This window comes from Jaculus jaculus, chromosome 10 (genome assembly GCF_020740685.1).
Source record: "Jaculus jaculus isolate mJacJac1 chromosome 10, mJacJac1.mat.Y.cur, whole genome shotgun sequence".
Taxonomy (NCBI): domain Eukaryota; kingdom Metazoa; phylum Chordata; class Mammalia; order Rodentia; family Dipodidae; genus Jaculus; species Jaculus jaculus.
This window is the reverse complement of record NC_059111.1, coordinates 54,729,969-54,756,084: the sequence shown is the minus strand read 5'-3', so window position 1 is coordinate 54,756,084 and position 26,116 is coordinate 54,729,969. Positions and strand designations below refer to the sequence as shown.

The 26,116-nt window shown below is 36.9% G+C and overlaps 1 protein-coding gene across 2 annotated transcripts in view; it reads left to right on the top strand.

Moving 5' to 3' along the window:
• The window catches only part of Elapor2 (endosome-lysosome associated apoptosis and autophagy regulator family member 2), a 202,778-nt gene that overhangs the window by 126,886 nt on the left and 49,776 nt on the right, over nucleotides 1-26,116 (top strand). For both annotated transcript variants that reach the window (XM_045160979.1, XR_006639358.1), the window contains exons 3-8: nucleotides 10,543-10,738; nucleotides 14,646-14,793; nucleotides 18,784-18,870; nucleotides 21,374-21,479; nucleotides 22,486-22,638; nucleotides 23,196-23,284. In XM_045160979.1, coding sequence (XP_045016914.1) covers nucleotides 10,543-10,738; nucleotides 14,646-14,793; nucleotides 18,784-18,870; nucleotides 21,374-21,479; nucleotides 22,486-22,638; nucleotides 23,196-23,284 — 779 coding nt within the window. The remainder of the gene's footprint in view (nucleotides 1-10,542; nucleotides 10,739-14,645; nucleotides 14,794-18,783; nucleotides 18,871-21,373; nucleotides 21,480-22,485; nucleotides 22,639-23,195; nucleotides 23,285-26,116) is intronic.

The window sequence follows — 26,116 nt, the reverse complement described above, 5'->3', positions numbered from 1 at the left end:
TCTCTTCATTTTCTATTAGAAGAATGATAATAATAATCTGGTAGAAGACCAGGTAGATATTTTGTTCAGTAGAGCAAATTTAATAATCTCATACAGAAGCAGAAAGATATCTCATTCAGTAGAGCAAATTCCTTGCAACACGAGGAGCTAACTTTAATTTGAAGGACCTTTATAAAAATGTTAGGAGTGGTGGTGCATGCTTATAATGCCAGTTCTGGAGAAGGAGGCAGTTTTCTGTTTCTTAGTTGGTAACCAATCTAGCCTAAATTGGCAAGCTCCAGGCCACTCAAAGACCTGTCTCAAAAACTGAATGATATTTCTGCAGAATGATGCTCAAGGTTGTCCTCTGACAATCACATATATGCACCTGCAAACCCACATGCATCCCTCACATATTAACATGCACATGCACATACACATGTGTAAGAAAATACTTATTCCGTTTAGGCACTTACTGATTATCTGATAGTGATAATTAATGTTTAAATGAGAGTTGACAGCAGGCAGAGCTTTTTAAGTTCTACTACAGATTGGTCACTGTGTTCCTTCTGCCCTTTAATGATAGTGATTCAGTTATAAGAGTTGCAAGATATCATCTTATAGACTCAGAAAACATCATCTTTGGCTTAACCTTATATATCTTATTATATAATAGCAATAAAATGAAGAAAAATAGGTATGCTAGCTTTTCTTGATTCTAGAATTAACATTTCCCTATATGAACACACACTTTTTTCATTCTGTTTTTTTGAGGTAGGGTTTTAATCTAGCTCAGGCTGACCTGGAATTCGCTATGTAGTCAGGGTGGCCTAGAACTCATGGTGATTCTCCTACCTGTGCCTCCCAAGTGCTGGGATTAAATGTGTGTACCACCACACCCAGCACATACATATTTTTTTATGATAGAGAGAAAGAGAGGAAGAAAGAAAGAATTGGTGTGCCAGGGCTTCTGTCCACTGTAATTGGACTCCAGATGTGTGTGCCCTTTTGTGTGCATGTGCGACTTTGCACACTTGCATCACTGTGTATTTGGGTTACGTGGAACTGGGAGAGTTGAACATGAATCCTTAGGCTTTATAGGCAAGCACCTAACCCCTAATCCATTTCTCCAGCCCAACACATACATATTTTTTTACTTAGCTACTACCTTAGGTTGACAATAAGATAGCTTTATAATTGATTTAAGCTCAGAGATACATAACTTTCACTGAGTAAAACCAGTCTATATTAGTCAATTAGAGAACTTGTTTGAGGGCAGAGATGATATTATTTGTCAAAATGTCTCTGCTGTTTAACTTTTGCCTGTCAAATGCTAGATATACAAATGAATTTTCTGCATAAATTAATTATTGAGATATAAATTCACTATATTATTAGCATCTTATTAAACAAATAAATTGGACAGTATGGCTTTCTTATTGCTGTTTATAGTTTAGGACACATTTTGGTAATAAAACAAAAAACCCACTTTGAATATAGCAAAAATAAATGAATTGTGAATAAATGTAATTTATAGCCATATTTTTTTTCAAGGCATGTTGTCTCTGAAGAAAAAGCTAAACCAAATGGTTCTGTAATAACATTAAAAATGGCTATTTTTATTGTTAGACATAACTAATTCAAGATAACCATAATATTAACAATTCATTTCAGTAGCTGTTATTTGGCACATTGTACAGGTATTTGCATAATGTACTTTGAATCTTCCACAGAGATGATAGTTTCCATATTATCTCACTTGGATACCACAAGCAACCTACAAGGAATGAAAATATGGGGGGGGGGTGTTAATAATGGGGAATGTTAAGGAAAGGAGGCACAGAGGGTCCCATTAATTGCCCCATACTTTGCTACTTGGTAACTGACTGGTAGAGATGCCTTTTCCATATTCATGTCTAATTTTTCCCATCTGTCTATTTGAATCTTTATAGACTCACCCTAGCAAAGTAGATGTCAGGAAAGCCAAGAAAAAGAACACTGAGTGAAGCTCTTGTCCTCCTGGCCACAGCTTAGACTTCAAGAAGTTAAGTCTTTAAGTATCTCCCTTCCAGATTGCCCACTGTTAAATAGTGACAACTTTAGGCAAAGATCTCTGTGCTTGTGATGGCTAATCTACTCCATGATGCTTTCCCTACCATGATACATTGAAATTTCCCAAACCCTGAACCAAAATAAATGCTTTTACCCTTAATTTGTTGTACTTAGGTATTTTGTTACGGAAATGAAAAACCAGAGCCAACCTTTAGAGTTTGTTTATTCAATGCAATTACTTTAGGATTTACAGGCTGTTGAAGCATATTTTAGAAGTGACTAATTGATTCAAATGAAACATGGTTAATTCTCACAACAGCTAATAGTTACAATAACTGCCTACCATCCTGTTTATTTGAAATGTCCTATAATATACTCTAGAAAAATGTGAATAAAAAGGTAGCACTAAAATTGTACAAAAACCATATAAAATCCAATTAAATCCTGACTGCCAGGAGAGCAGTACTGAAAGATAAAGTGAATGAGGTATAGACAGAAGATGTCAGAAAAGGAAAAGCTAGCTATTGTTGGTGACTGCTAGAAGAGGCTTATAGAGCTGTTGACATAATGTTGTGAAATCAACCAAATTTTAACAAGAATATGCAGCTCTTTCTTTGACATGTGGCTCCGGAATTGGCTCTCAGGATGGAAAAAAAGAGTGAATAGAAGGAAATGATTAAAAATGAAAATCTTAAACATTTTAGCCCAGTTATATTGTTAAAAGCCATATATCCATTTAACTAACTCTCCATAGTTATTTTGAAGAGACATGACATCATCAAGTAAGTTATTACCATTATTGAACTATGTGCCCAGGTCCCTAACATAATGAGCATCAAATAAGGTTATTTGTATTATATCTGCTTTATGCAATGTATACTGAATACTATATGTGAAGTATCTCTCCCATCTCCCTAATTTTCTGAGATAATTGTTGATACTTTTTTTCATTTATCAATAAGGTTTGACTTAGAGAAGACAGAAACATGCTAAAATATTTTGCAAATACATGTTTTAGGCATGATGCTTAAAAAGTTCTGCAATAAATGTAAAAGGAAAGGATGATTTTTACTCTATAAGGCAGATGAGCATTGCTTATGTTGACAGGAAGTGAAATGGATGTGAAGCATTAATGAATTAGTTATTTTTTCTTTGTTCATTGGTTGGTTGCTTGGCCTGCATTTTCACTGGTACACCACATTTGGAATCATACAGGCTAGAATCTGAATATCTACTATGTCACCTGCTAATTTTGTTCATTTGTAATCAGGTCATTTAAATGCATTGGCTTCAGTTTCCACACCTGGCATGTGAATGTAATAACTTCTTCCTTCACAGGTATAAGCACAGTTGATTCTCATTATTCATGGTTTCTGCATATGGTTAACTCATTTATAATCCCCAAAGCAATACATTTAATGCTATAACAGTAATTTCCAGACATGAACAAAGTGATAAAATATGCCTGTTTGTACACTTTCACTTCTTATCTTTCATTCTGTAACTAAATGTCCAAATGGCCTTATTGTGGTGGATGTAGTTCTGTGGTTTCAGTATTTTTGTCATTCAGTAATTTTCCTATGATTCTGCTGCTTACAATGACCTTCCATATGTAGAGCTGAAGTGCCAGCTAATGACCCTAAGTGTAAGGACAAGAGACATGCCTTGTAAAAACTATATATATATGAAAAGAGGGAAGGGGGGAGATTGAGAGACATTTTTCAGGCATAATTGATGGTAGTGTTATTGCCTGTACATTCAGTGTAAATAAAAGAATACGTATCTGAATGAATTTCTTTAAGCATAAGTATGCTTAGACAATGACATCTGTTAATTGGTTGAAAACCTTGTGCTAGAGACTATTAGGAACCTAAACCTGTGTTCCCACTAGGAACAATGACTCAGTATTTGATAATGTACTGTTCCTGACTGATTTATAAAGATACTGTGAGTAACCATAATTTACTATGTTTTCAAAGTGTCAAAAAAGTATATAGTGCATAATACTTAAGACATTCACTTTCAATTTTATTTTTCTGTTTTTCTTCTTATTCATAGAATTACTTCTAATAGTTGAAACTATTCTTATTGAATTAAAAATATTTTTATTACATATTTCTGAGAGGACAGAGAGTGAGAGAAAAAAATACACCATTGGTATGGCAGGGCCTTGCTGTTGCAAATGCACTCCATATGCATGTGTCACTTTGTACATCTGGCTTTATGCGGTTATGTGGGTACTGAGGAATTGAACTTGTCCTGGAAGACTTTGCAAGCAAGCACTTTGAACTACTGAGACATCTCCCTATCCCTGTTCTTACTAATTTTGAGCAAGTAATGAAGACTTTAAAATGGTACCACTATGTTTAGAGGACAAAATTCATCACACACACACACACACACCTACCTTTTTTTTTGTTGTTGTTTAGCTGTTAATAGTCCTCTATAACATCACCAAAAAATCCTAATTGACTGTTAGCTAAAATAAAAAGTCAGTTTTGACCTCAGATTAAACTACCATCTAAAATAATTTTATTTTATCAAAAAGTAAATATTTTCAGACTTGTGGGATATGAAAGAAGAAATATAAATGATATAAGTGAATATCTGTGTTTTTCTTGCAATGAAACTATTTATAAGAACAAGCAGTGAATCAGATTTGGCCAGTAAGCTATAGTCTGCTGATTCTTGGTTTATGATATTATTTATCATAATAAAGTAATATTGTTTAGTTCTGAGTTTTCTAGAGGACCCACAAAACATTGAAACTAAAAATAAATTTGCTTCTCATAGCTGTGTTTCTCTGTTGTTTGTCTTGGTGGTGATAATAATAGCCTGTGGTGAGCATGTATTATATGACAGGTACTGTGCTAATCACTTTCTGCTATATTCTGTTTTCTTGGTGGAGGCAGCTTCTATGAAAATTATCTCATGTTTCAGGGACAGAAACTAAAGCCTAGAGAGATGAAGTAAGTCACTTCTTTATGAGTTATGTACACAGTATATACAGTCAAGTTGGTACCATCGTTAGCCTCTTCCCTGTTCTCCCCCCTCTGCAGGGTCCCTCCTCTTTGGGGTCATGCATTGTGGGGCTAGCCATCACTTTTGGGTAAGAGGCAATGTTTCTGTGCATAATGACCCAATGTGTGTCTCTGACATTCTTTCTGCCCCCTGTTCTGCAAATTTCCCTGAGCCATGTTGGGTTCATTTTAGGTCTGCTTCAGTGATGAGGTCTTGGGAGCCTCAGTGTCTCTTGATATCTGGTTTGGTAGGAGTTGAGTATTGTCTGTGTCTATTTCCTTCACCCTTGTGCTGGTAGCAGGTTCACCAAGGAAGCAGCTCATTTCTCCAAATACTCTTAGTTTCTGCTGGAGCCCTTTAAAGGTGTGATGGGCTGGTTCTCTCCTTAGAATCTGTGTCCATCTGAAAAAGAAGAAAATTCTAGAACAGAGAGTGAAGTTAGTGCCAGATAAATGGGGTATCCTTTTTTTTTTTTTTAAGAGAGAATTTAATAGGTATAGGCCCTCTTGTAGCCCACAATTGGTAGAAGCTTGATAATGGAGAGCAGGCTCAGTTTTGGATATGATTCTCACTTGTTTCCCAGCTCCAGCTATGGGTTCCATTCCACTGAGCAGATCAGTTAGCCAAATCAAGAGAAGTTGGTTTCCCACCATGGATGTTTGCCACTATTACACTTGTGTGAGCATCACGTCAGGTTATTTGCTACTGAGTAGCTTAGACCAGAGTTACTTGGACAGCTGTTGGTCATTTCCCTCCAGTCACTCATGTAGCACCTTCTGGCACTAGACCAGCTAACTGTCTGGGGACTGACTGTCTTCCAGATTCCAGCCAGGTCACTCCATGTTACAGACCAACAGCATATGTTGTCTTCAGCAATAGGATTTACCATTAACCTTTGGTGGGTCATAAAGTACTCTGATAGAAATATGTCTTCTTTGGGAAACCTTGTAGGTCTCTCTGATCAACAGCTGATTGTGGATGTTAGCCACATGCTGGTACTGGGAGTTACAGGTCAACACCCAGGAAAATGTAGGAAGAAAAAGATAATATAAAAGAGATAGAAGGGAGAGAGAGAAAGAGAAAGAGAAAGAGAAAGAGAAAGAAACTCTGTCCAGGGCCTTGTGATTCAGGTGTTTCCTCTAAGGGCCTGATAAAGATTCACCCATTTAGTCTGTCTTTTCAGATGTAGAATTTTATGGTACCATTGCCATTTTGGTCAAGTTTTGTGTCCCCAAAACCCCACCCTCACCCTTCTCCTCCCCTACCGCCCCTACCACCCTATTGTCCCGTGATCAGATGCTTTTTTTTTTTTTTTTTTTGGTTTTTCGAGGTAGGGTCTCACTCTGGCCCAGGCTGACCTGGAATTCACTATGGACTCTCAGGGTGGCCTTGAACTCACAGCAATCCTCCTACCTCTGCCTCCCAAGTGCTGGGATTAAAGGCGTGCGCCACCACGCCCAGCTTCAGATGCTTATTAGGTATGTCAGCATCTAGGGTAGATGCAGGTTAGGAGTTGTGGATCAGTGAGACTATACTATGACTATTTTCTTGTGATTGGGTGAGTTCACTGAGAATGTTCTGTTCCAGGTTTGATGATTTTTCTACAAATTTTATTGTATTATTTTTCCTTACTGCTGTGTAGAATTCCATTGTATAGATATATCACATCTTGGTTTATCCATTCTTCTAATGAGGGACATCTGGGTTGATTCCAGCTGATAGCTATTATGAACTGAGCAGCTATAAACATGGTTGAGCAAATCTCTCTGAACTGAGGTGTGGAGCTGTTAGTGTAAGTACCCAGTAAGGGAATAGCTGGTTCTGTTGGAAACTCTATAGTCAGCTTTTTTAGGAGTCTCCATATTGCTTCCAAAGTGGTTGTACCATCTTACATTCCCACCAACAGTGGAAGAGGGTTCCCATTTCTCCACATCCTTGTCAGCATTTATTTTCATTTGACCTTTTATAAATATTTTTTCTTATTTATTTATTTGAGAGAATAGAGTGGGGGGGGGAGAGAGAGGAAGGAAGAAAGAGAGAGAGAGTGAGAATGGGCATGCCAGGGCATTTGGCCACTGTAAATGAACTCCAGATGCAAGTGCCACCTAGTGCATCTGGCTTATGTGGGTTCTGGGCAATTGAACCGAGGTCCTTTGGCTGTGCAGGCAAGTACCTTAACCACTAAGCCATTTCTTCAGACCCTTCATTTGATTTTTTAATGTTTGCTATCCTGCTGGGGTAATGTGAAATCTCATAGTTATTTTAATTTTTATTTCCTTGATGATTAGGGATGATGAACATTTTCTTAAGTGTGTGTTTGCCATTAGTATTTCTTCCTCTGAGAACTGCCTGTCTAGTTCTTTGGCTCATTTTGTGACTGGGTTGTTTGAGTTTTTATTTTTTAGGTCTTTGAGTTCTTTGTAGATTCTAGAAATCAGGCCTCTATCAGTTAGATAGGCAGCAAATATTTTCTCTCATTCTGTAGGTAATCTATTGGCTCTGATTACTGTATGTTTGTCTGTGAAGAAACTTTTCAGCTTCATGAGATCCCAATGGTTGAGTGATTGTTTAAGTTCCTGTGCTACTGGGGCTTTTTTTTAGGAAGTCTTTTTCCATCCCCATGTCATGGAAAGTTCCTCCTATTTTTTTCTTCCAGTAGTAGCCGAGTTTCCAGTCTTACATTGAGGTCTTTGATCCATTTGGTCTTGATTGTTGTGCATGGCAAGATGTGTGAATCAAGTTTCAATTTCCTGCATATGGATACCCAGTTTGTCCAGCACCATTTGTTGAAGATGTTGTCTTTTTCTCCAGTCTATATTGTTAGGGCCTTTGTCAAATATCAAGTAGCTGTAGTTGCTTGACCCAAAGTCTGGGTCCTTGATTTTGTTCCATTGGTCTATACTCCTGTTTTTATGCCAATACTATGCTATTTTATTAGTATGGCTTTGTAATACAGCTTTAGATCAGGTGTGGTGATGCCTCCAGAAGTGTTTCTTTTACTGAGTATATGGTTGGATATCAGAGGCCTTCTGCCTTTCCATATGAATTTTGAGATCATTTTTTTCTATCTCTGTGAAGAACAATGTTGGGATTTTGATTGGTATTGCATTGGATATAAATTGGAAAGGAAGTAGTTAAGTTGGCTTTATTCCCAGATGACATGATTCTGCACCTAAGAGACCCAAGAGCCTTCATCTCAAAACTCTTAGAGGTGATTAACTCCTTCACAAAGTAGCAGGATACCAAATCAGTGCACAAAACCCAGTAGCCTTTCTATATGTAAAAGACAAAGATACAGAGAAAGAAATAAGTGACATTGTCCAATTTTCAATATCAACAACAACAACAAAAAATGAAATACCTTGGAATAACATTAACCAAAGATCTGAAAGACCTATACAATGCAAACATAAAAACACTAAGAAAAAAAAAAAGGAAAGAAAGAAAAAAAGAAATTGAGGAGGACTTGAGAAATGGAAAGACCTCTCATGCTCCTGATAGGCAGAATTAACATTGTGTAAATGGAAATATTACTAAAGGCAATATACAGATCTGATGCAATACCAATTGAAATAAGTCACTCTTGATCACAAAACTAAGAAGTGGATCAGAACCCTGCTCTCAGGATAGTCTCCCCCTCTCCAGAATAATTTTGACTTGTGATACTCATTGTCTTACCTTTTCTTCTATCCTGATATTTTACTGATTGATATGCTGATTTGAATGTTAAAATGTTAAAAGTTGGTAAGTATTTTTCTTGAGAAAACCTTTGTATTAGTTCAGTGGATGAGTAGGTGGATGAGTGTGGGTTTTAGCTCTAATTCTTTGATTGTGTTTCTTAAAATCAGTTTATGGTTAATTCTGGCTAGGAGTTTACCTCAGTGTGAGAGGTTTGCTGCTTCATAATCAACTGGGAGTTTTTTTTTTTCCATCAGATAATGTGGGTGTTTATTTTGTTTTTGTTTCTTTAGTATCTGAATTAAGGAATTAGATACCCTTTTTTCTAATACAACTAATAGCACTAATACAACTCTGCAAAGACATACACTTTGGGAACATTGATTTGCATTGGTTTAATGAACAATAACTTTATCAGCAAAACCACCTCATTTTCCATAATGATATTGGCTATATCTGCCTATATCTGCTATCTCTGTACAGTTTTTAGGGAAAGTAGAAAACTTGATATAAGAAATAAAACTGGCTTGGTAAAATGACTAGGTTGGCATTTTGAATGTTGATAAAGTAGGATCAGTTTTTCCAAGTGGGGACATATTGTTTCAATACTACACTGTTTTCATTCACCCGATGAACATTTTATTTGGACTTACTATGTACTAGATATAGTAAGGATCCCAAAATCATGAGACTTGCTTTCTTGAAGCTCATGGTCATACTTCTCCTCCTGAAGTATCTCTGTGTAGACACCATAGTGGAGGAATAGTGGAAATTTACTATTGGGGTATAGAGGGAGGCACCATGATTGCTACAGTGAAGGGATAGTGGAAATTTACTGTTGGGGTATAGAGGGAGACACCATGATTGCTATAGTTGAGGGATAGTGGAAGTTTACTGTTGGGCTATGGAGGGAGGCACCATGATTGCTACAGTGAAGGGATGGTGGAAGTTTACTGTTGGGGTATGGAGGGAGGCTCCATGATTGCTGTAGTAAAGGAATAATGGAAATTTACTATTGGGTTATGGAGGGAGGCACCATGATTGCTATAGTAAAGGAATAATGGAAGTTTACTGTTGGGGCATGGAGGGAGGCTCCATGATTGCTATAGTAAAGGAATAATGGAAGTTTACTGTTGGGGCATGGAGGGAGGCACCATGATTGCTATAGTAAAGGAATAATGGAAATTTACTATTGGGGCATGGAGGGAGGCACCATGATTGCTATAGTAATGGAATAATGGAAGTTTACTGTTGGGGCATGGAGGGGAGGCACCATGATTGCTACAGTGAAGGGATGGTGGAAGTTCACTGTTGGGCATGTTGGAAGACACCATGATTGCTGTAGTGGACACATAGTGAAAGTTTATTGTTGGGGTATGGAGGGAGGCACCATGATTGCTGTAGTGGAGGTATCCTGGAAGTTTACTATTGGGGCATGGAAGGGAGGCACCATTGATTGCATGATGGGATAGGGATAGGGCTGAGGGTCCATCATGAAGATTTTTTTTTTTAAGTAGGAAGTGGCAATTTCCAGGTAAAGAAGGTCATTTGGTCAATATCTCTGCAAAAGAAATCAGTAACAGGAAGAGGGGATGAGTACGTTTTATGTCACTTGGAAGAGGGTGGGGCAAGGGATGATTATAGTACCTCTGTTGAGGTGAAATGCATGTAGTCATAAGAGAGACACTGGAAGGCTTCATTTAGGGTGTGATCCTGTCAGAGATTTACAGAAAGAGTGGTGATGACAGCATGGGGGATAATTCTGTAGAGGAATCCAGAGACTAATGGATTGTGCATTCTTCTGCCTTGTAGCTTTCTCCTGTGCTTCAGGAGAGTATCTAGAAATGAAGAACCAGGTATGCAGCAAGTGTGCTGAAGGCACCTACTCCCTGGGCAGTGGCATCAAATTTGATGAATGGGATGAGTTGCCAGCAGGATTTTCCAACGTTGCAACATTCATGGACACTGTGGTGGTCCCTTCTGATAGCAGACCAGATGGCTGTAACAAGTAAGAACAAAAACATGCCTTGGAAATTTAGAGGCTTGATAAACGTGGAGTTGGTCTTTTCCAGAAAAAGTTGATGGTAGTCTTATTACTGCTGAGGATTATCAGTGAACTAATTACAAAGAACTGTATTTTTAGATAATTATTGCAAAGAATGTAGCTATATTTTTATGGGAAAATAATTAGCCTCTGTATATATTACTGTATGCAAAATATAATAAAACTACTAGAGAAATAAATTCATTGTCTTATATTTATAATCCAAACAAGTCAATGGTGGTTTGTTAGCCTTTCTCTAATTTTTAATAAGCAATTTCAAGTTTTTTTTTAAATTATTTTCACTTATGTATTTATTTGCGAGAGGAGGAGAGAGAGTATGGATGTATCAGGGGCTGTTGCCAATGCAAATGAATTCTGGAGGCATGTGAAACTTGGTGCATCTGGCTTTACATGGGTAGGGAAACTGGCAGACTTCACAACTGCCTTTTAACTACTGGGCCATCTCCCCAGCTATTTAGATATTGATTATCTCCTGCAAGACAGACTAAGTTACATACAGAGGTTAGAATGGTCATTTGTTTAGTTCCTAGGAAATTATTAGACTGCTTATGGAAACATTTCAGTAATGTTAAATTGTTTAAAAAACAAGAATGTTTGTTTATCTTTGGGCTGCACTCTTTCCTGTTCTCTGTATTGACTATGTAATATTTCCTTTAATGTGGTCATGTTTATGAGAATTAACCTTCAGGTTTCTGACTTCTTTCAGACAAGAATGCTGTCAGGAATCCACAATTATTGTTATTTTTTTTTGAAGTGAGGCTGACCTGGAATTCACTTGTAGTCTCAGGATGGCTTCGAACTCATGGCTCTCCTACCTCTGCCTCCTGAGGGCTGGGGTTAATGGTGTACTAAGATGCCTGGCTAGGTACCTACAGATTTGCTATGCTCTAAGGATAATGGGAAATATTTAGCTGTGGTAAAAGAGATGTTTCCATGCTGCCCCCTGCATCTCCTTTCTACATCGCCTACTTCCCTTCACCCTTCTTCATTTTTGTCTCAGTTGAGGGACAGTTGTTTATTTTTCTCTGTGGATAGCAGAGTGCTCTTTTTAAGCATGTGTGTGTGTTCTAGTCTGTGGATTTCTGTTCTTATACCAGAGCTCTGAGACTGAGTAATTTATTAAGAAAAGAGATCTATTTATTTATTTACTTCAGATTTATTTCAGTGTTCTATAGATTCAAGAACATTATGTAGACATCTGATAACGGCTTCTTACAGCTTCAAACAGGTAGAAAATGGAGGTCTAAGCTCTCAGGTATGAGAAGAGAAAGTGAGGCTGAATCCCCAAAATGTATTGAGAAGTCTCATGAAGTATTCCCTTCATGAAGTCTCAGTTCCCATGACCCTTCACTGCTTAAAGGTTATATGAGTTGCTTTTCTCACCATTGTAACAAAATCCTTGACCAAAACAATGTAAGTGAGCAAAATCTTTGTTTTTTGGTTTCAGTTTCTCATAGCTCCCCCACGGACATTCCCACAGTGACCTGCTCGGTACATTCAGATCTCACCTTCTCCAGCTCCACCACCTTGCAACAGTCTTCCCATATTTCAAATCTCTCAGTGGATTCATCAGTTCAGAGTCCTTACTGTTAAAATGTCTCTAGTAAAGCCTACACAGACACATGCAGGGGTATGCTTTACTGATTTCCTGGGTCTTTTTAGTATAATCAAGATGACATCCAAGTTTACTCATTAATGAGGCCCTAATGTAACAGTGTGCTAGCTGTTCAGGAAAGTCATTGAACCCCAAACTCTAGGTTTATTTCCAATTTTAATCATATAATTGAATAAAACTGAGAAGGATAATTATTATATTTATTGAGGGAAGTTCAGAATCAGGGAAAGATAGCCATGTCACTTGAGAGCCCACTTGGAGGGCCTGGGAAAACAGTGGAGAAAAAAGAAAGAAAAGAAAGTTCAAAGAACTCTTGCTATGTAGGGAGCTGGAGGGGGTAAAGAGCCCATGTGGAGAGTAAGGGCTAAGGGCCTCTCCTCTCTGCTTGGCCCAACTGGGCTGGCGGTCAAGGAGGAACTCACCAGCAACTGGAAGTTTAGGACAGGTCAGGCAGCACAGAGACTGTGCCCTCCCTTCACAAATGTATTTATAACCTTATCGTGGTGGACCCTAACTTCTAGTTCATCTGGTTGGTTAGAGCTAGGGGCTATCTCAGGAATAGGCTAGCCATGATACCAAGTTCTGGGGACTGAACTTGACCAATAACAATGTTTAAATCATAGGAAAGACCACCCTCCCAGGAGGTTCCCAATTCAAGCTGGGCTTGGTGGCGCAGGCCTTTAATCCCATCACTCAGGAGGCAGAGGTAGGAGGATCGCAGTGAGTTTGAGGCCACCCTGAGACTACATAGTGAATTCCAAGTCAGCCTGAGCCAGAGTGAGACCCTACCTTGAAAAAAAAAAAAAAATCCAGATCATCCTTTGATCGTAACAAGTACAGACTGCAAGGATACTTTCAGGGGCCCAGTCACCCTAATTGCCTAAAAGAGCTACTTGACTCCCTCTCAGCAGCAATTTTTAATGCTCCTACTTTGGCATTAATGTCAACATGGGTTTGGCAGGGACAAACTTATTCAAAGCACAGCACTGTTTATACATGATGGATCCTCAGATTAAGGCTCTCCCTGTTTATGTGAGATCTTTGTTTTGATGGACTGAGATATTGACAGTTCTTCCTGTTCTGCCTGGAACAGCTGTATTCATCAAAGGCATTCCAGGATAAGCAGAAGATTCTCAATATACTTTCTTCTAGTATAACATTTTCTAAGTATAAATTACAACTGGATATTGTTTTCTTCCTTTATTTCTTCCTCTTTTTCTTCCATCTATCTGATCTTACATTTTCTACTTCTTTTTGCTTGGTGGGTCATATTAATGGTTTAATTATTGAGCCAAAGAGTTCTTTGTATATTATGTATGTGAGATCTTATATGTGTATATTTATGTAATATTGATGTTATGTTATACACACATAATGCATATATGTGCTTGTGATGTCTCCTCCAAATTTGCAACTTTTTCCTTTTTATGTTTTTAATGATGTTTGATAATAGAAGTTTAATATTTGAAAACTGTATAATTTATAATCAATATTTTTCATTGTGCTTAGTGTTTTTTATATGTTAAAATATCTGTTAGCTCTAGATTGTGAAGGCTAAAATTTACAACATACATTCCTATTGTAGTATTGATAGAATTATTGTCTTTTCACATAGTGTTAAATTTCAGAACAGTATTGTTAAATGTACACTGTTTTCTCTGTGCTACTGTCAGGCATTTTGAAAGGTGCCATTAATGCTATTGTAATGATATTGTTTTCAATAATGAGTTATTTTAAAAACACTATTGAGAAGCTTTAGGAACCCCAAAACTAACTCAGTTGTTGAGAAAGCTTTTGTTTCAACTATTAAATTGTTGACTCTTTCAACAACTTAAAAGTTGAAAATGTATAGTGTTATGCCAATCTAAATAGTTAGCATTATTGATATTCTTTCTTTTTTCCATAGATCTGCCATATGTATGTGTGTATTTGCAAATGAAATTTCAGATGTTGTATGAAAGAGTAGTACTACTTGAAGCTACTACAATTGTCATTTGATGATCAATTTTTGATGAAAAATAGCATAGCAAATTGATCCCATAGTCTTACAAATATATAGGAAGTCATATACCATAAAAATAAATCACTCAAAAAGAAGTTGGTTGTTGAGTTGTAGAAGGTCCCTTGGTTTCTACTGTGCTTTGCTTATGCAATACCTTTTGAATCAAGTGATAAGCTTGTGGAGAGAGGAGGTTTCTGAACTCTCACCTAAAACTTCTGGTTCTCTTTTGACAGCTCTTCTTGGATTCCTCGTGGAAACTACATAGAGTCTAATCGTGATGATTGCACGGTGTCTCTGATCTATGCTGTGCACCTTAAGAAGTCAGGTTATGTCTTCTTTGAGTACCAGTATGTGGACAACAACATCTTCTTTGAGTTCTTTGTAAGGCCTTTTATATTCTAAAAGTTATTTTTTAAAACACATTAATGAAAATTTCTCTAAAACCAGTATCCCATTCCACTCTCTGTCTCCTATGTTCTTTTGCAATAATTGATCCTTTTGATATTAAAAGAAAGTTTAAGTGTCTCTTTTCTATTTTCTTTTTTAAAATCAATTTTATATATTTATTTATTTTAGTTCACACACAGAGATTTAGATATCACTCATTCTGCTCCTTTCAAATCCAATTTGTTTTTGTTTATTCTTGTCCTTACTTCCTATTTCCTGTTCTAATTTATATATATATATATATATATATATATATATATATATATATATATATATATTACTTTTGCTCTCTCCCTGTAGAGTAACACTGGCTTGTCTTATTTCTGGTTGTGTGCATTAGATGGACTTTTGGCTTAGATCTTGTGTGGTTCATTTTAATTTAATTTTTTATAGCTACAAATGCTATTTTGCAAAAAAATGTTTTGTCAATTTTAGTTTTTACTTAAAATATTTTGCTTTGTAATTTCAAATATTTTTAATGACTAGAATTATTTGAGTGTATTAATTGGAGGTTATTAAAGCATACAAATGATCATGTTTCTTATTCTATGAATTTTGTACTGTAGAATTACTTGATGGGATAGTTGATGTGCCTGGGGTGAGCCATTGCATGAAACAGGATATAGTCACAGACTAACTGAATACTGAAGTTGTTTATTTAATATAACCTTCATTCTAGCATGTATTTCTTGTGGCAGTACTCAAATGCTTAAGAAAAATGTTTTAAGAAAGGCTGCTTATACTAAACAAATTGTGTGTGCATGCGCGCGTGTGTGTGTATGTTAATAATGGGGGAAAATGTTTCCGTGATCCAGATTTTAAGATGAAATGTACTAACCATTCCAATACAAATTTATATCATCATTGGTAATGGAATTTCTAGTGCAAAAATTAGGCTCTATATGAAAAATTTGATGGTGAGAGATATTTTCCATGAAGTGTAAGCCTTAGACTTGGAGTAAGAGATTCTGGCTCTCACCTCACTTCTGTATTTATTAGCTACCTGTTGTTGAGTGGTTGGGCTGACTTTCTGGTCCTCACTATTGCCTGCTGTGAAGTGGATTGTGTGATTATATGTTCTGTGGCACTTTGGAGAACAAATATCTTTTGAGAAGTTTAGGGTGTTAAGCAACATTTAGACAGATTTACTTTTTAAACTCCATTTTTATTTGCAAAAGTATTTGCAGGAGTGATGTGAGTGGCTCTCTGCTTTAGGGGACATTTCAACAGTTTTATTGACACTAAAAGTTAGGTAGTAAGGCAAATTTTTAATTGTTAAAATAGGCACCTGTTTTATATTGGCCAAGTCCCTTGAGAACTTTCAAAGTACTTGTAGGGCATACCATTCCGTTTCTTCCTCTAGATGATGCCTTTGTTCTGGCTAGAGTTGGCCAACAGATGGCAACTCTTTCTCCTTCTTGGACTTTTAAACTTTATTGATTGCAACTGACTGACTCGAGGTGTCACACTTCCCATTCATCATGCTGACTGCATGTAGAAAGAATTAAGTGGTGGTAATGGTGGGAGCAAAAATAAAAAAAATATATAATAAGAAAATGTTTCGAGATATGCTGTGATAAAAACATTGTGTAACTTAATGCAGTAAAGTGTTTCTTTCAATACTATTATGATGTTTGTCCACTGTTATCATTTTATAAATGATGAAACTGAAACCCAGAGGAAAAGAGTATCTATATTATTATTACAGCTTTATTAATTTTATTTATACATTTGGGAGGAGAGAGTATATGGGCATGCCAGGGCCTCTTGCAACTGCAAACAAACTCCAGATGCATGTGCCAATTTGTGTGTCTGGCTTTATTTGGATAATGAGAAATCTAATCCAGGCCAGAATGCTTTGCAAGCAAGCGCTTCTCTCTTCTGAACCATCCTCCCAACCCTCTTATAAGTTTTATAATGAGTAATGGAACTCAGGTCTTCAAAGATATGGGAAAATGTCATGATCACATATGTAGTCAGTTTTCACTTATAAAAAAGCTTCCAGCCAGGTGTGGTGGCACATGCCTTTAATCCCAGCACTTGGGAGGCAGAGGTAGGAGGATCGCCATGAGTTTGAGGCCACCCTCAAACTACATAGTTAATTCCAGGTCAGCCTGGACCAGAGTGAAACCCTACCTCACAAAAATCAAAAACAAAAACAAAAACGAAAAAAGCTTCCATCTTGTCTACATCTATTCATCAAAGATATAATGAAGGGCTATATCTTCTCTTAAATAACTTTAAACTGGCATTACAATCATTATGTTTACAGTAGAAATATGGCACAAAGGTCTAGAGGAATTTCTCAGTACTTCAAGGCACTTGCTTGCAAAGCCTGGCAGTTCATATTCATTTTCCCAGTACCCACTTAAAAAGCCAGATGTGCAAAGTGGCACATGCATATGGAATTTGTTTGCAGTGGTAAGAGGCCCTGGTGCCCCTCACTGTCACACTGTCTTTCTCCCTGAAATAAATCATTCATTCAATCAATATTTTTAAAAATGAAATATGATACAAAATTAAATATCCCCAATGAGATTCTCAGATTGGATGATAGACGACTATATTTTCTATATTAAGTATATATGTGAATGTGTGGTGTACATGTACATAACACGTGTGTGTGTGTGTGTGTGTGTGTGTGTGTGTGTGTGTGTGTGTGTACATGCATGTGTAGACAGAAGGACAACCTCAAGTGCTATTCTTCAAGAATGCTCTCTTTTAAAAAAAGTGGGGGGGCTGGAGAGATGGCTTAGTGGTTAAGCGCTTGCCTGTGAAGCCTAAGGACCCCGGTTCGAGGCTCGGTTCCCCAGGTCCCAAGTTAGCCAGATGCACAAGGGGGCGCACACATCTGGAGGCCCTGGCGCGCACATTCTCTCTCTCTCCCTCTATCTGTCTTTCTCCCTGTGTCTGTCACTCTCAAATAAATAAATAAAAAATGAACAAAAAATATTTAAAAAAAAAAGTAAAGTCTCTCATTGGCCTGGAGCTTCTCAATTAGGCTAGACTGACTAGTGAATGAGCCCCAGTGATCTGCCTGTCTCTGTCAGGGCTGGGATTACAGGCATGCTACCACCCTGGGGTTTTCACATGGGTACTGGGGATTGAACTCAGGTCCTTATGCTTGCAAGGCAGGTACTTTATATCTTAAAGAAAATGTTTTAATTTTGTAATTGGATGAGGAATAAGCAAAACAGAAAAAATAATTCAGAGATGAGTAAAGCAGTAGTTCTCTGACATAAGTCTATGTGATGAGATTTTATCTTTAACTCTACTCTGTGGCTATTTTGGAACCCTGGGAAGAGGATCTGACTTTTAGATATTACTGTATTCTTTGTAGACCTGGAAAAGTAGTGTTTTAACCCCTGATATTTTTGGAAGAACAGCCTGGAAAGTATAAGGTGTTTGCCTCTAAAGATAGTATCTCCATTTATTTGTATTAGCATGGCAAATGATTAATATTTAATCCAAAATAAAAAGGTCATGACTTAGATTTTGGCCATAGTCTTCTACTTATACATTTGGAGTAAATTCTGAGGAATTAAAAGCAAAGCAGTCTTTATTTACTAATTTAAAATACTTATTGTGCAAGTATGAGTCAACTTTTTTTTTAGTGGTCAATGCAAGCTCTTAAAGCATTTAGGTAAGTTGAGTGGCTATTTTGAATTGGCTTTCAGTGATCATTATTATCTTTCTCCTTAATGCTTTTGTATTTTGGTTACAGTAATGAGGTGGTTTATTTAGATACACTCTCATAGCTGTAAAGTGGGCTCCAGAGGACTTGGGTTATTTACCTGTTGAGATTGACTTATGGATATTGTTTAGAATGGATTGAAACACATTATTGCAGCCTGTGCTGGGTGCAGAATTAAATAAAAGCCATTATTCCAGAAGTGTTTCTCACACCTTGTGTTTAATCCATAGATTCAAAATGATCAGTGCCAGGAAATGGATGCCACCACTGACAAGTGGGTAAAACTCACAGACAATGGAGAATGGGGCTCCCATTCTGTAAGTTTCTTTTTCTTTCTTCTCACCAATCCCAGTTTACTCATTCATTTTCTATTTCTAAGCATTTCCCAGGAAAGAGAAATAACAAAATGGTCGATGAATTTAAATCCCATTTAGGGAAGAAGTTGCTGCTATATTTCATATACTTATTCTGGTTTTTTTTTTCACATGTTTTCCTTTCTTCCTTTTTCCTTCCCCACTATACTCTAACATTCTTCCCTATTAAAGGGGCCTCAACAAGAAAGAAGGCTATTTAAAACTAATACAAGATTTTACAATGTTTAAGTGTGTAAATTTACAGATGTGTGCCATATGTGGCAGACTAAAGCCTCCTGTCATTGGAAGGATATTGAATTGTCTTCATCTAGCTTTATCTTTTTTTATATCTTTGTCCCCAGCAAGTAATTTCAGTTTTGTTTTGCTATGCTACCCATTGGTCATCATTCTACCCTTTCTGGTCACATTGAGTATAATGCTTTTTCACAGAACCTCTCTTAATTCATAAAGCTAAGATGGTCAGATATCATAATTTGGTACATCAGTTATTACTTCTGCCACTGTCTCTTTGGAGTGAGGCATGGATTTAAAATGTGCTTCTGTTTTATACTTTATTCTTTACGTGACTTGTTTAATATCTTTGCATCTGATTTTTCTTTTCATTTTCAAATGAGAAGATTCTTGTTGGATCAAAGCAGATGGTGATAGGGAGGCCCTATTAGGGAATCTACAATGCAACTTGAGTTCTGTTTCAATAAGTGACCATCATTCTTGCTTTTGTGATTATAGTAGGTGCCTTATTCTTGAGGGGTTGATAACCTGGAGTATGGTCTTTCAGAGTTTTACTTTTCATCTCTGTACTTGAAGGACATAATAATAATGTTATTATTATTAGAACTAATAATAAGAGTTATTCACCTGAACACCCAGCCAACTGGGTGTTCAAAGTGCACTTGCAACAAGTAAGCTTTCTTCACTTATATTACATCTCCAAGTCCTTGCATGGTCAAGAAGCTATATAGATTTTAATATCACATTGTGTGTGTATTTGGTCAGATAAAATTTGATCCATAGAAGAATAAGTGTATTACCGGAAAAGCAAGGAACTCTTAAAATTGTTTATTTACCTGAATCAGTATGAAATTTATCAGAAAATTAATTTGAACACATTCCTGCAGCCAAAGAAGCACATCACTATTAGGCATAGTGTCATTTAGGTTTATGTGTCAGAGATTAGATCGAGTTATCCTGTAAGAACAGATTTACTCCCTCAGTTTGCTTTTGCAATGTGGCCTACTGAATATTATATATGTATATATATATATATATATATATATATATATACACACACACACACACACACATATATATGTATATATATATTGTTTATTTTTATTTATTTATTGGAAAGTGACAGAAACAGAGAGAGAAAGAGACAGATAGAGAGAATGGGCGCACCAGGGCTTCCAGCCACTGCATGCGCCCCCTTGTGCATCTGGCTAACATGGGTCCTAGGGAATTGAACCTCAAACCAGGGTCCTTAGGCCTCACAGGCAAGTGCTTAACCACATCATTTCTCCAATTATTTTCTTGAGAGAAGTCAGTATGTGTGTGAGTGCTCACAAGTAAAGCAAGAAGCCACAGCAGAGAGATCCAGGTTTGTTCTTTTATTACAATTCATTCTTACAGGAACTAACTACATGAGGTCAACATTAACCTCTTTTGTAATGCAGAGCTCCCAATGACCTAGCTACTGCTCACTTGTCCTGCTTCATAAAAGTTCCACAACATTCTGTTACTGCCACATGAGGACCCAAGAGTCCAACGCACTTACTCCATAATCACTCAAAGCAAACATTATATTGTCATGTTGCTTTCTGAGCTCAAAGATCTACTTTTGACTAACAGGACTGACTGTACAGCAATACCCTTGGACTCAGTGACCATTACCCTTTAAAATGGAGCCCTTTTACATACAAACCAAGCCTATGCAGATATTGTGAAAATTATTTTGTTTGGATGTCAAGAAAAAAAAACTTCTTTCCAAATATTTACACACACACACACTTGGTTAACACTTCATTTTAAAATTTTTTTTTGTTGTTGTTGTTATTTATTCATTTGAGAGTGACAGAGAGAGAAAGAGAGAGAGAGGGAGAGCATGGGCGCGCCATGGTTTCCAGCCACTGCAAATGAACTCCACACGCGTGCGCCCCCTTGTGCATCTGGCTAACGTGGGTCCTAGGGAATTGAGCCTCGAACCGGGGCCCTTAGGCTTCACAGGCAAGCACTTAACGGCTAAGCCATCTCTCCAGCCCAACACTTCATTTTTTAAAAATCATCATTATTTGAGCTTACATCAGCATTAAGAGGAGACTTAAATGAGTTCTATTTTACTGGTGTTTTATTATAATACATTAAAAACTGTATAAGAGAATAGCTTTTGGATGTGATAAAAAAATAACATGTTTTATCTGACCTGAGTGTCTTACATTTCTTCTTACAGGTAATGCTGAAATCAGGCACCAACATCCTCTACTGGAGAACTACTGGCATCCTCATGGGTTCCAAGGCAGTCAAGCCAGTGCTGGTAAAAAACATCACCATTGAAGGTATTTCAGTGCAATCTGCCATAGCAGCCTCAAATCCAATTTTACTGTTAGAATATTTATTTATGCATGTTGGTATGACTGACTATGGTTTATAAAATACTAATTGACATTAGGCATCATGCAGACCTCCAGGTCCTGGCTTTGTTTCTGTCAAACTGTTTTCTTTTTCCTTTTGTCCTTCAACTGAGTTATTTAATCTGTATAAAAAGGTGAACATGATGACAATCTTACACATCTTATAAAAGTTTCTTCATTAACAAGAGCCTATTATTCATTCGAGAAACACACACTATGCTAGATGTCAGGTTTACTCAAAACTTGTTAATTTGATCATATATCCATGAATACAAGAGGGTTCTCAGTTTTCTAAACCTTTTGTGTCTGTCTGAACATATGGGTCACTTATGGCCTTCCTGAGCCACCAGCAAACATTGGCATGATCCATTGTCAAGTAGGAGTACATTTAATTAAAGTAGTGATACTTCTTTATTAAAGTTAGGATTGTGTTTTTACTATGCCCTAAATGCTCCTGTGATACTCATTAGCCAAGGCCCCATCTGCTGGCAAATTCTAGAATTACAAACCAAGAAGCAAGTCACCTTAGGGTCTTTTAGGTCCTATCTGTGATTTAATAAGCAGTGAGGAAAGAGAGAGCACATGGGGAGACATAGTGAGCTTATAGGAGAATAGGAGGCCTTAGGATTTATCATGCCTTTGAGTTACTGAAGTTCTTTTTGTTGTTGTTTTCAAGGCGGGGTCTCGTTCTAGCCCAGGATGATCTGGAATGGTGGTTCAGTTTATATGACATTACTTATTGTTATTTAATTCACTATATACACTGCCTCTTGCACATAGCAAATATTTCTTCGTACCAAGTTAGTAAAATAAAGAATTTTGTCTGATCTCAATATTTTCCTCTTTAGTGTACAATAAGCAAAAAGGTCTATACATGTCTTTGTTGATACTGGGTCTTCATCCCCATGCCTTATTTTTCTTTTCCACACAGGGGTGGCATACACCTCAGAATGTTTTCCATGTAAGCCAGGCACTTTCAGCAGCAAGCCAGGTTCATTTAATTGTCAAGTATGTCCCAGAAACACCTATTCTGAGAAGGGAGCCAAAGAATGCATACAGTGTAAAGAGGACTCCCAATTTTCAGGTAGGGGTAGTTTATACTCTATCTTTTCTAAGTTAATGTGGGTCGGGTGTACTTTCCTACCGCACAAGAAGCATGATAGCAATTGTACTCCTCATGCCAAAGTGACATATGAAACCACAAGGGAGAAAATATGATATCACATTATCACTATCTGCATGATTTTCTCTTTTTGTGTATGATTTTATTTCATTTCACATTCTACAGATAATTGGTCCAGATATATTTATACAATCTAATGACGTTTTAACTTTCAGATGATTTTTTGGCCTACAGATGTTCTTAGAAACTTCTAATTTGTTCCAAATTTCTGGTGTTCAATGATAATAGAAGGGAAAACTTATATCCTTCTGGAAGAAATTGTGATTTGTTCCCAGGTGTATTATGCAAATATTTGTTGCACCCTATCAGGGAAAATAAACATGTAGGCCTTTCTTTTCTTTCTACCTAAGTTATTCTAGTATGGCTATTTTACATTTTAGTTTGCTTTTGTGTTTTGATGTTTGTCTTTTCTTAGCATCACAAGGAAATTGACACAGTGTGTCTGGTGTGTGTTACAGAGGAGGGAGCCAGTGTGTGTGTGGAGCGCCCACCCTGCACCACCAAAGACTACTTCCAGATCCACACTCCATGTGATGAAGAGGGAAAGGTATCAGTGTTGACCTCCACACCTTTATCCATCTCTACCCTCCTGTTTGCTCATGAGAGATTTGTCAGACATGTATGCAGAAAGCATAGAAGAAACCGAAGTTGAGGAGTTGAAACCTGCCTTTGTGAATTTGTCTTTCCAATCTACCACAACTTAGGTCGTGGTAAATTATCTGATGGATATAAGCCTCAGATTTTTTTTTGTCACCTGTAAAATAGGGCTAATATTGATATCTACTTCATAAAGCTGCTCTGGATTTACATAAGATATTCAAATCCTTGCCCAGAGTCTTGAGTGCTGCATAAGTTTCTATGATTTTTTTCACAGCGACCTTTCCCAGAAGTAGTCATATTCAGAAGATCACAGCTTGAAAATGCATGCTACAACTCACAGGATGAAAACATCTTGTAACTTCTAACTGTTGGATTATCCAGTAGACTATGTCAATAAAAGCTCTGCATCTTTGGCTAATTCAGTCATGGTAGATTATTGTGTAATTGCACTTAGAAAATGTAAAGTAATTATCATGTAAATGACATTTAGCCAGAGGGAAAATACGCAGATGAACTCTGTAGTTGATCTACCATTTTCCTAATTAAAGAATTGTCCTATCCCAGCCCGGGTTCAGATTAAAATGGCAACTGTGAAGTGTTCTTCAGCTATGTCTGTATCTGTGAAATAATGATATTTATGTTTTTACTGTGTTTGGAAAATATGTGTAGATGTTCGAAAAATGATTTACTTCTTTTTTCTAATTTTGCATCTGTATGCTCTGATCTTTACCCTTCATATTTACATGAATATCATTTTTACCTATAGGGTTTTGCATTTTTAAAGTTTTATTGAGATAGAATTCTCATACCATGTACTTCATCTACCTACTGCTTACAATTCAAGATGTGGTACACTTACCACACTCTAATTATAGAACACTGTGTTAATGTTTTCTATGGACATTGTAGTTCTTTTGTAATCATGATTGTATTCTGGTAAATTTTACTCTATTAAGAGGGTTTTGCTGTCACAAAAAATTTCATAATTGCATCTCAAGTTGCTAAAGAAGGAATTATTATCTTTTTCACCTGCACTATGAGCCCTCTATTTCTAAGCATCATTAATATTAACTATTAGCTTTCCCAGTCAGCTAAACTTGGAAGTATCTGCCCCATTAGAGAGACAGAGAATGAATCTTCTATGTGAAACAGAACCAGTTAAACAAAACTTTTATTATGGAGCACCTGAAATCTGGCTTCTAATTTTTAAGTGTTTAAAGGTGGCGCATATTTTCTAATTTTTTTTTAATTTTTATTTATTTGAGAGCGACAGACACAGAAAGAAAGACAGATAGAGGGAGAGAGAGAATGGGCGCGCCAGGGCTTCCAGCCTCTGCAAATGAACTCCAGACGAGTGCGCCCCCTTGTGCATCTGGCTAACGTGGGACCTGGGGAATTGAGCCTCGAACCAGGGTCCTTAGGCTTCACAGGCAAGCGCTTAACCACTAAGCCATCTCTCCAGCCCACATTTTCTAATTTTTAATTATTTTGTTTGCTTACATTGGAAGTCATGTGGTTATTAGGCTTCTCAGAATACATCTGTACATTTATTTTTTATTTTTTATTTATTTATTTTGAGAGCAACAGACACAGAGAGAAAGACAGATAGAGGGAGAGAGAGAGAATGGGCGCGCCAGGGCTTCCAGCCACTGCAAACGAACTCCAGACGCGTGCGCCCCCTTGTGCATCTGGCTAACGTGGGACCTGGGGAACCGAGCCTCGAACCGGGGTCCTTAGGCTTCACAGGCAAGCGCTTAACCGCTAAGCCATCTCTCCAGCCCCATCTGTACATTTTGCTTTTGTTTTCTTCATTCTTACCAAACTGACACTCCTTAAATGATGCAACTTGAGCATACCATTTGTATGTGACTAAGGGGGAAAATTAAATAGCTCTAATTTTGAGTGTTTCCTTGTTTGCAGACCTGAAAATAATAATTGCTGTTCTCAAAGAAGTCCCCATATGAGGACCAGTGATTCTCCAAATGTAGAAAGCGGTTCACACCTTTTTATTAGTGTAAAAGAAAGCCAGGAAATTAGTGATTTGGCTGGGATTTTCAATGTTTTCTATACTCCTTAATTGAGAAATGTAAAAATCCAGTCTCTCTACTACAATGATGATTCATTTGTTTAGAACCTTTGAGTTGAATGTTGCCTTTCTAGAGGGAAGCTGAGAGTCTTTTATGGATGTGGTATTTAATTAATTTTTTTCAGCTACTTAGAAAGACTCAACTAGAGAAGTCATTATTTTACAGATAGTACCAGAGGGTGAACTGGATGGCTTGTATGTCATGACATAAGCTACAAAATGAATGTAATAAACAGGAATTATAAAAATAAAAAAATATCATTTTATCAACACATCTACTTTTAAACTGTTCTCTTACTATCCTTCTTCACATAGGGTAGTCAATTCTTCCATAAGAATATTTGAGGATAAAATTGAGTGGCCTTATTAAGAGCTCACTACATATGACTTTCTACTAAGTAGAAACATCGATAATTCCCTGTAATTTTGGTTCAGTAGTTTCAATAGTAGACTTTGTGTTGAAGAAGTGTTTTTTTTTTTTTTAAGGAAAAAGAACACTTTCAAAAGTTCTATGTTTGATGAATGAAACATTTAGTTTCTTTTGAAAACTATAGTTACAAGAGAGAAGTTTTATTATTCTATTTGTACTAAAAGGCTTTCTTTTCTTAACTTTGCATATCAGTTAGTTGTAGAACAGCTAGCCCATGTGGTATTTATGGTTTTTAAGTTAAGAAACCTTGGCTGAGTTACAGC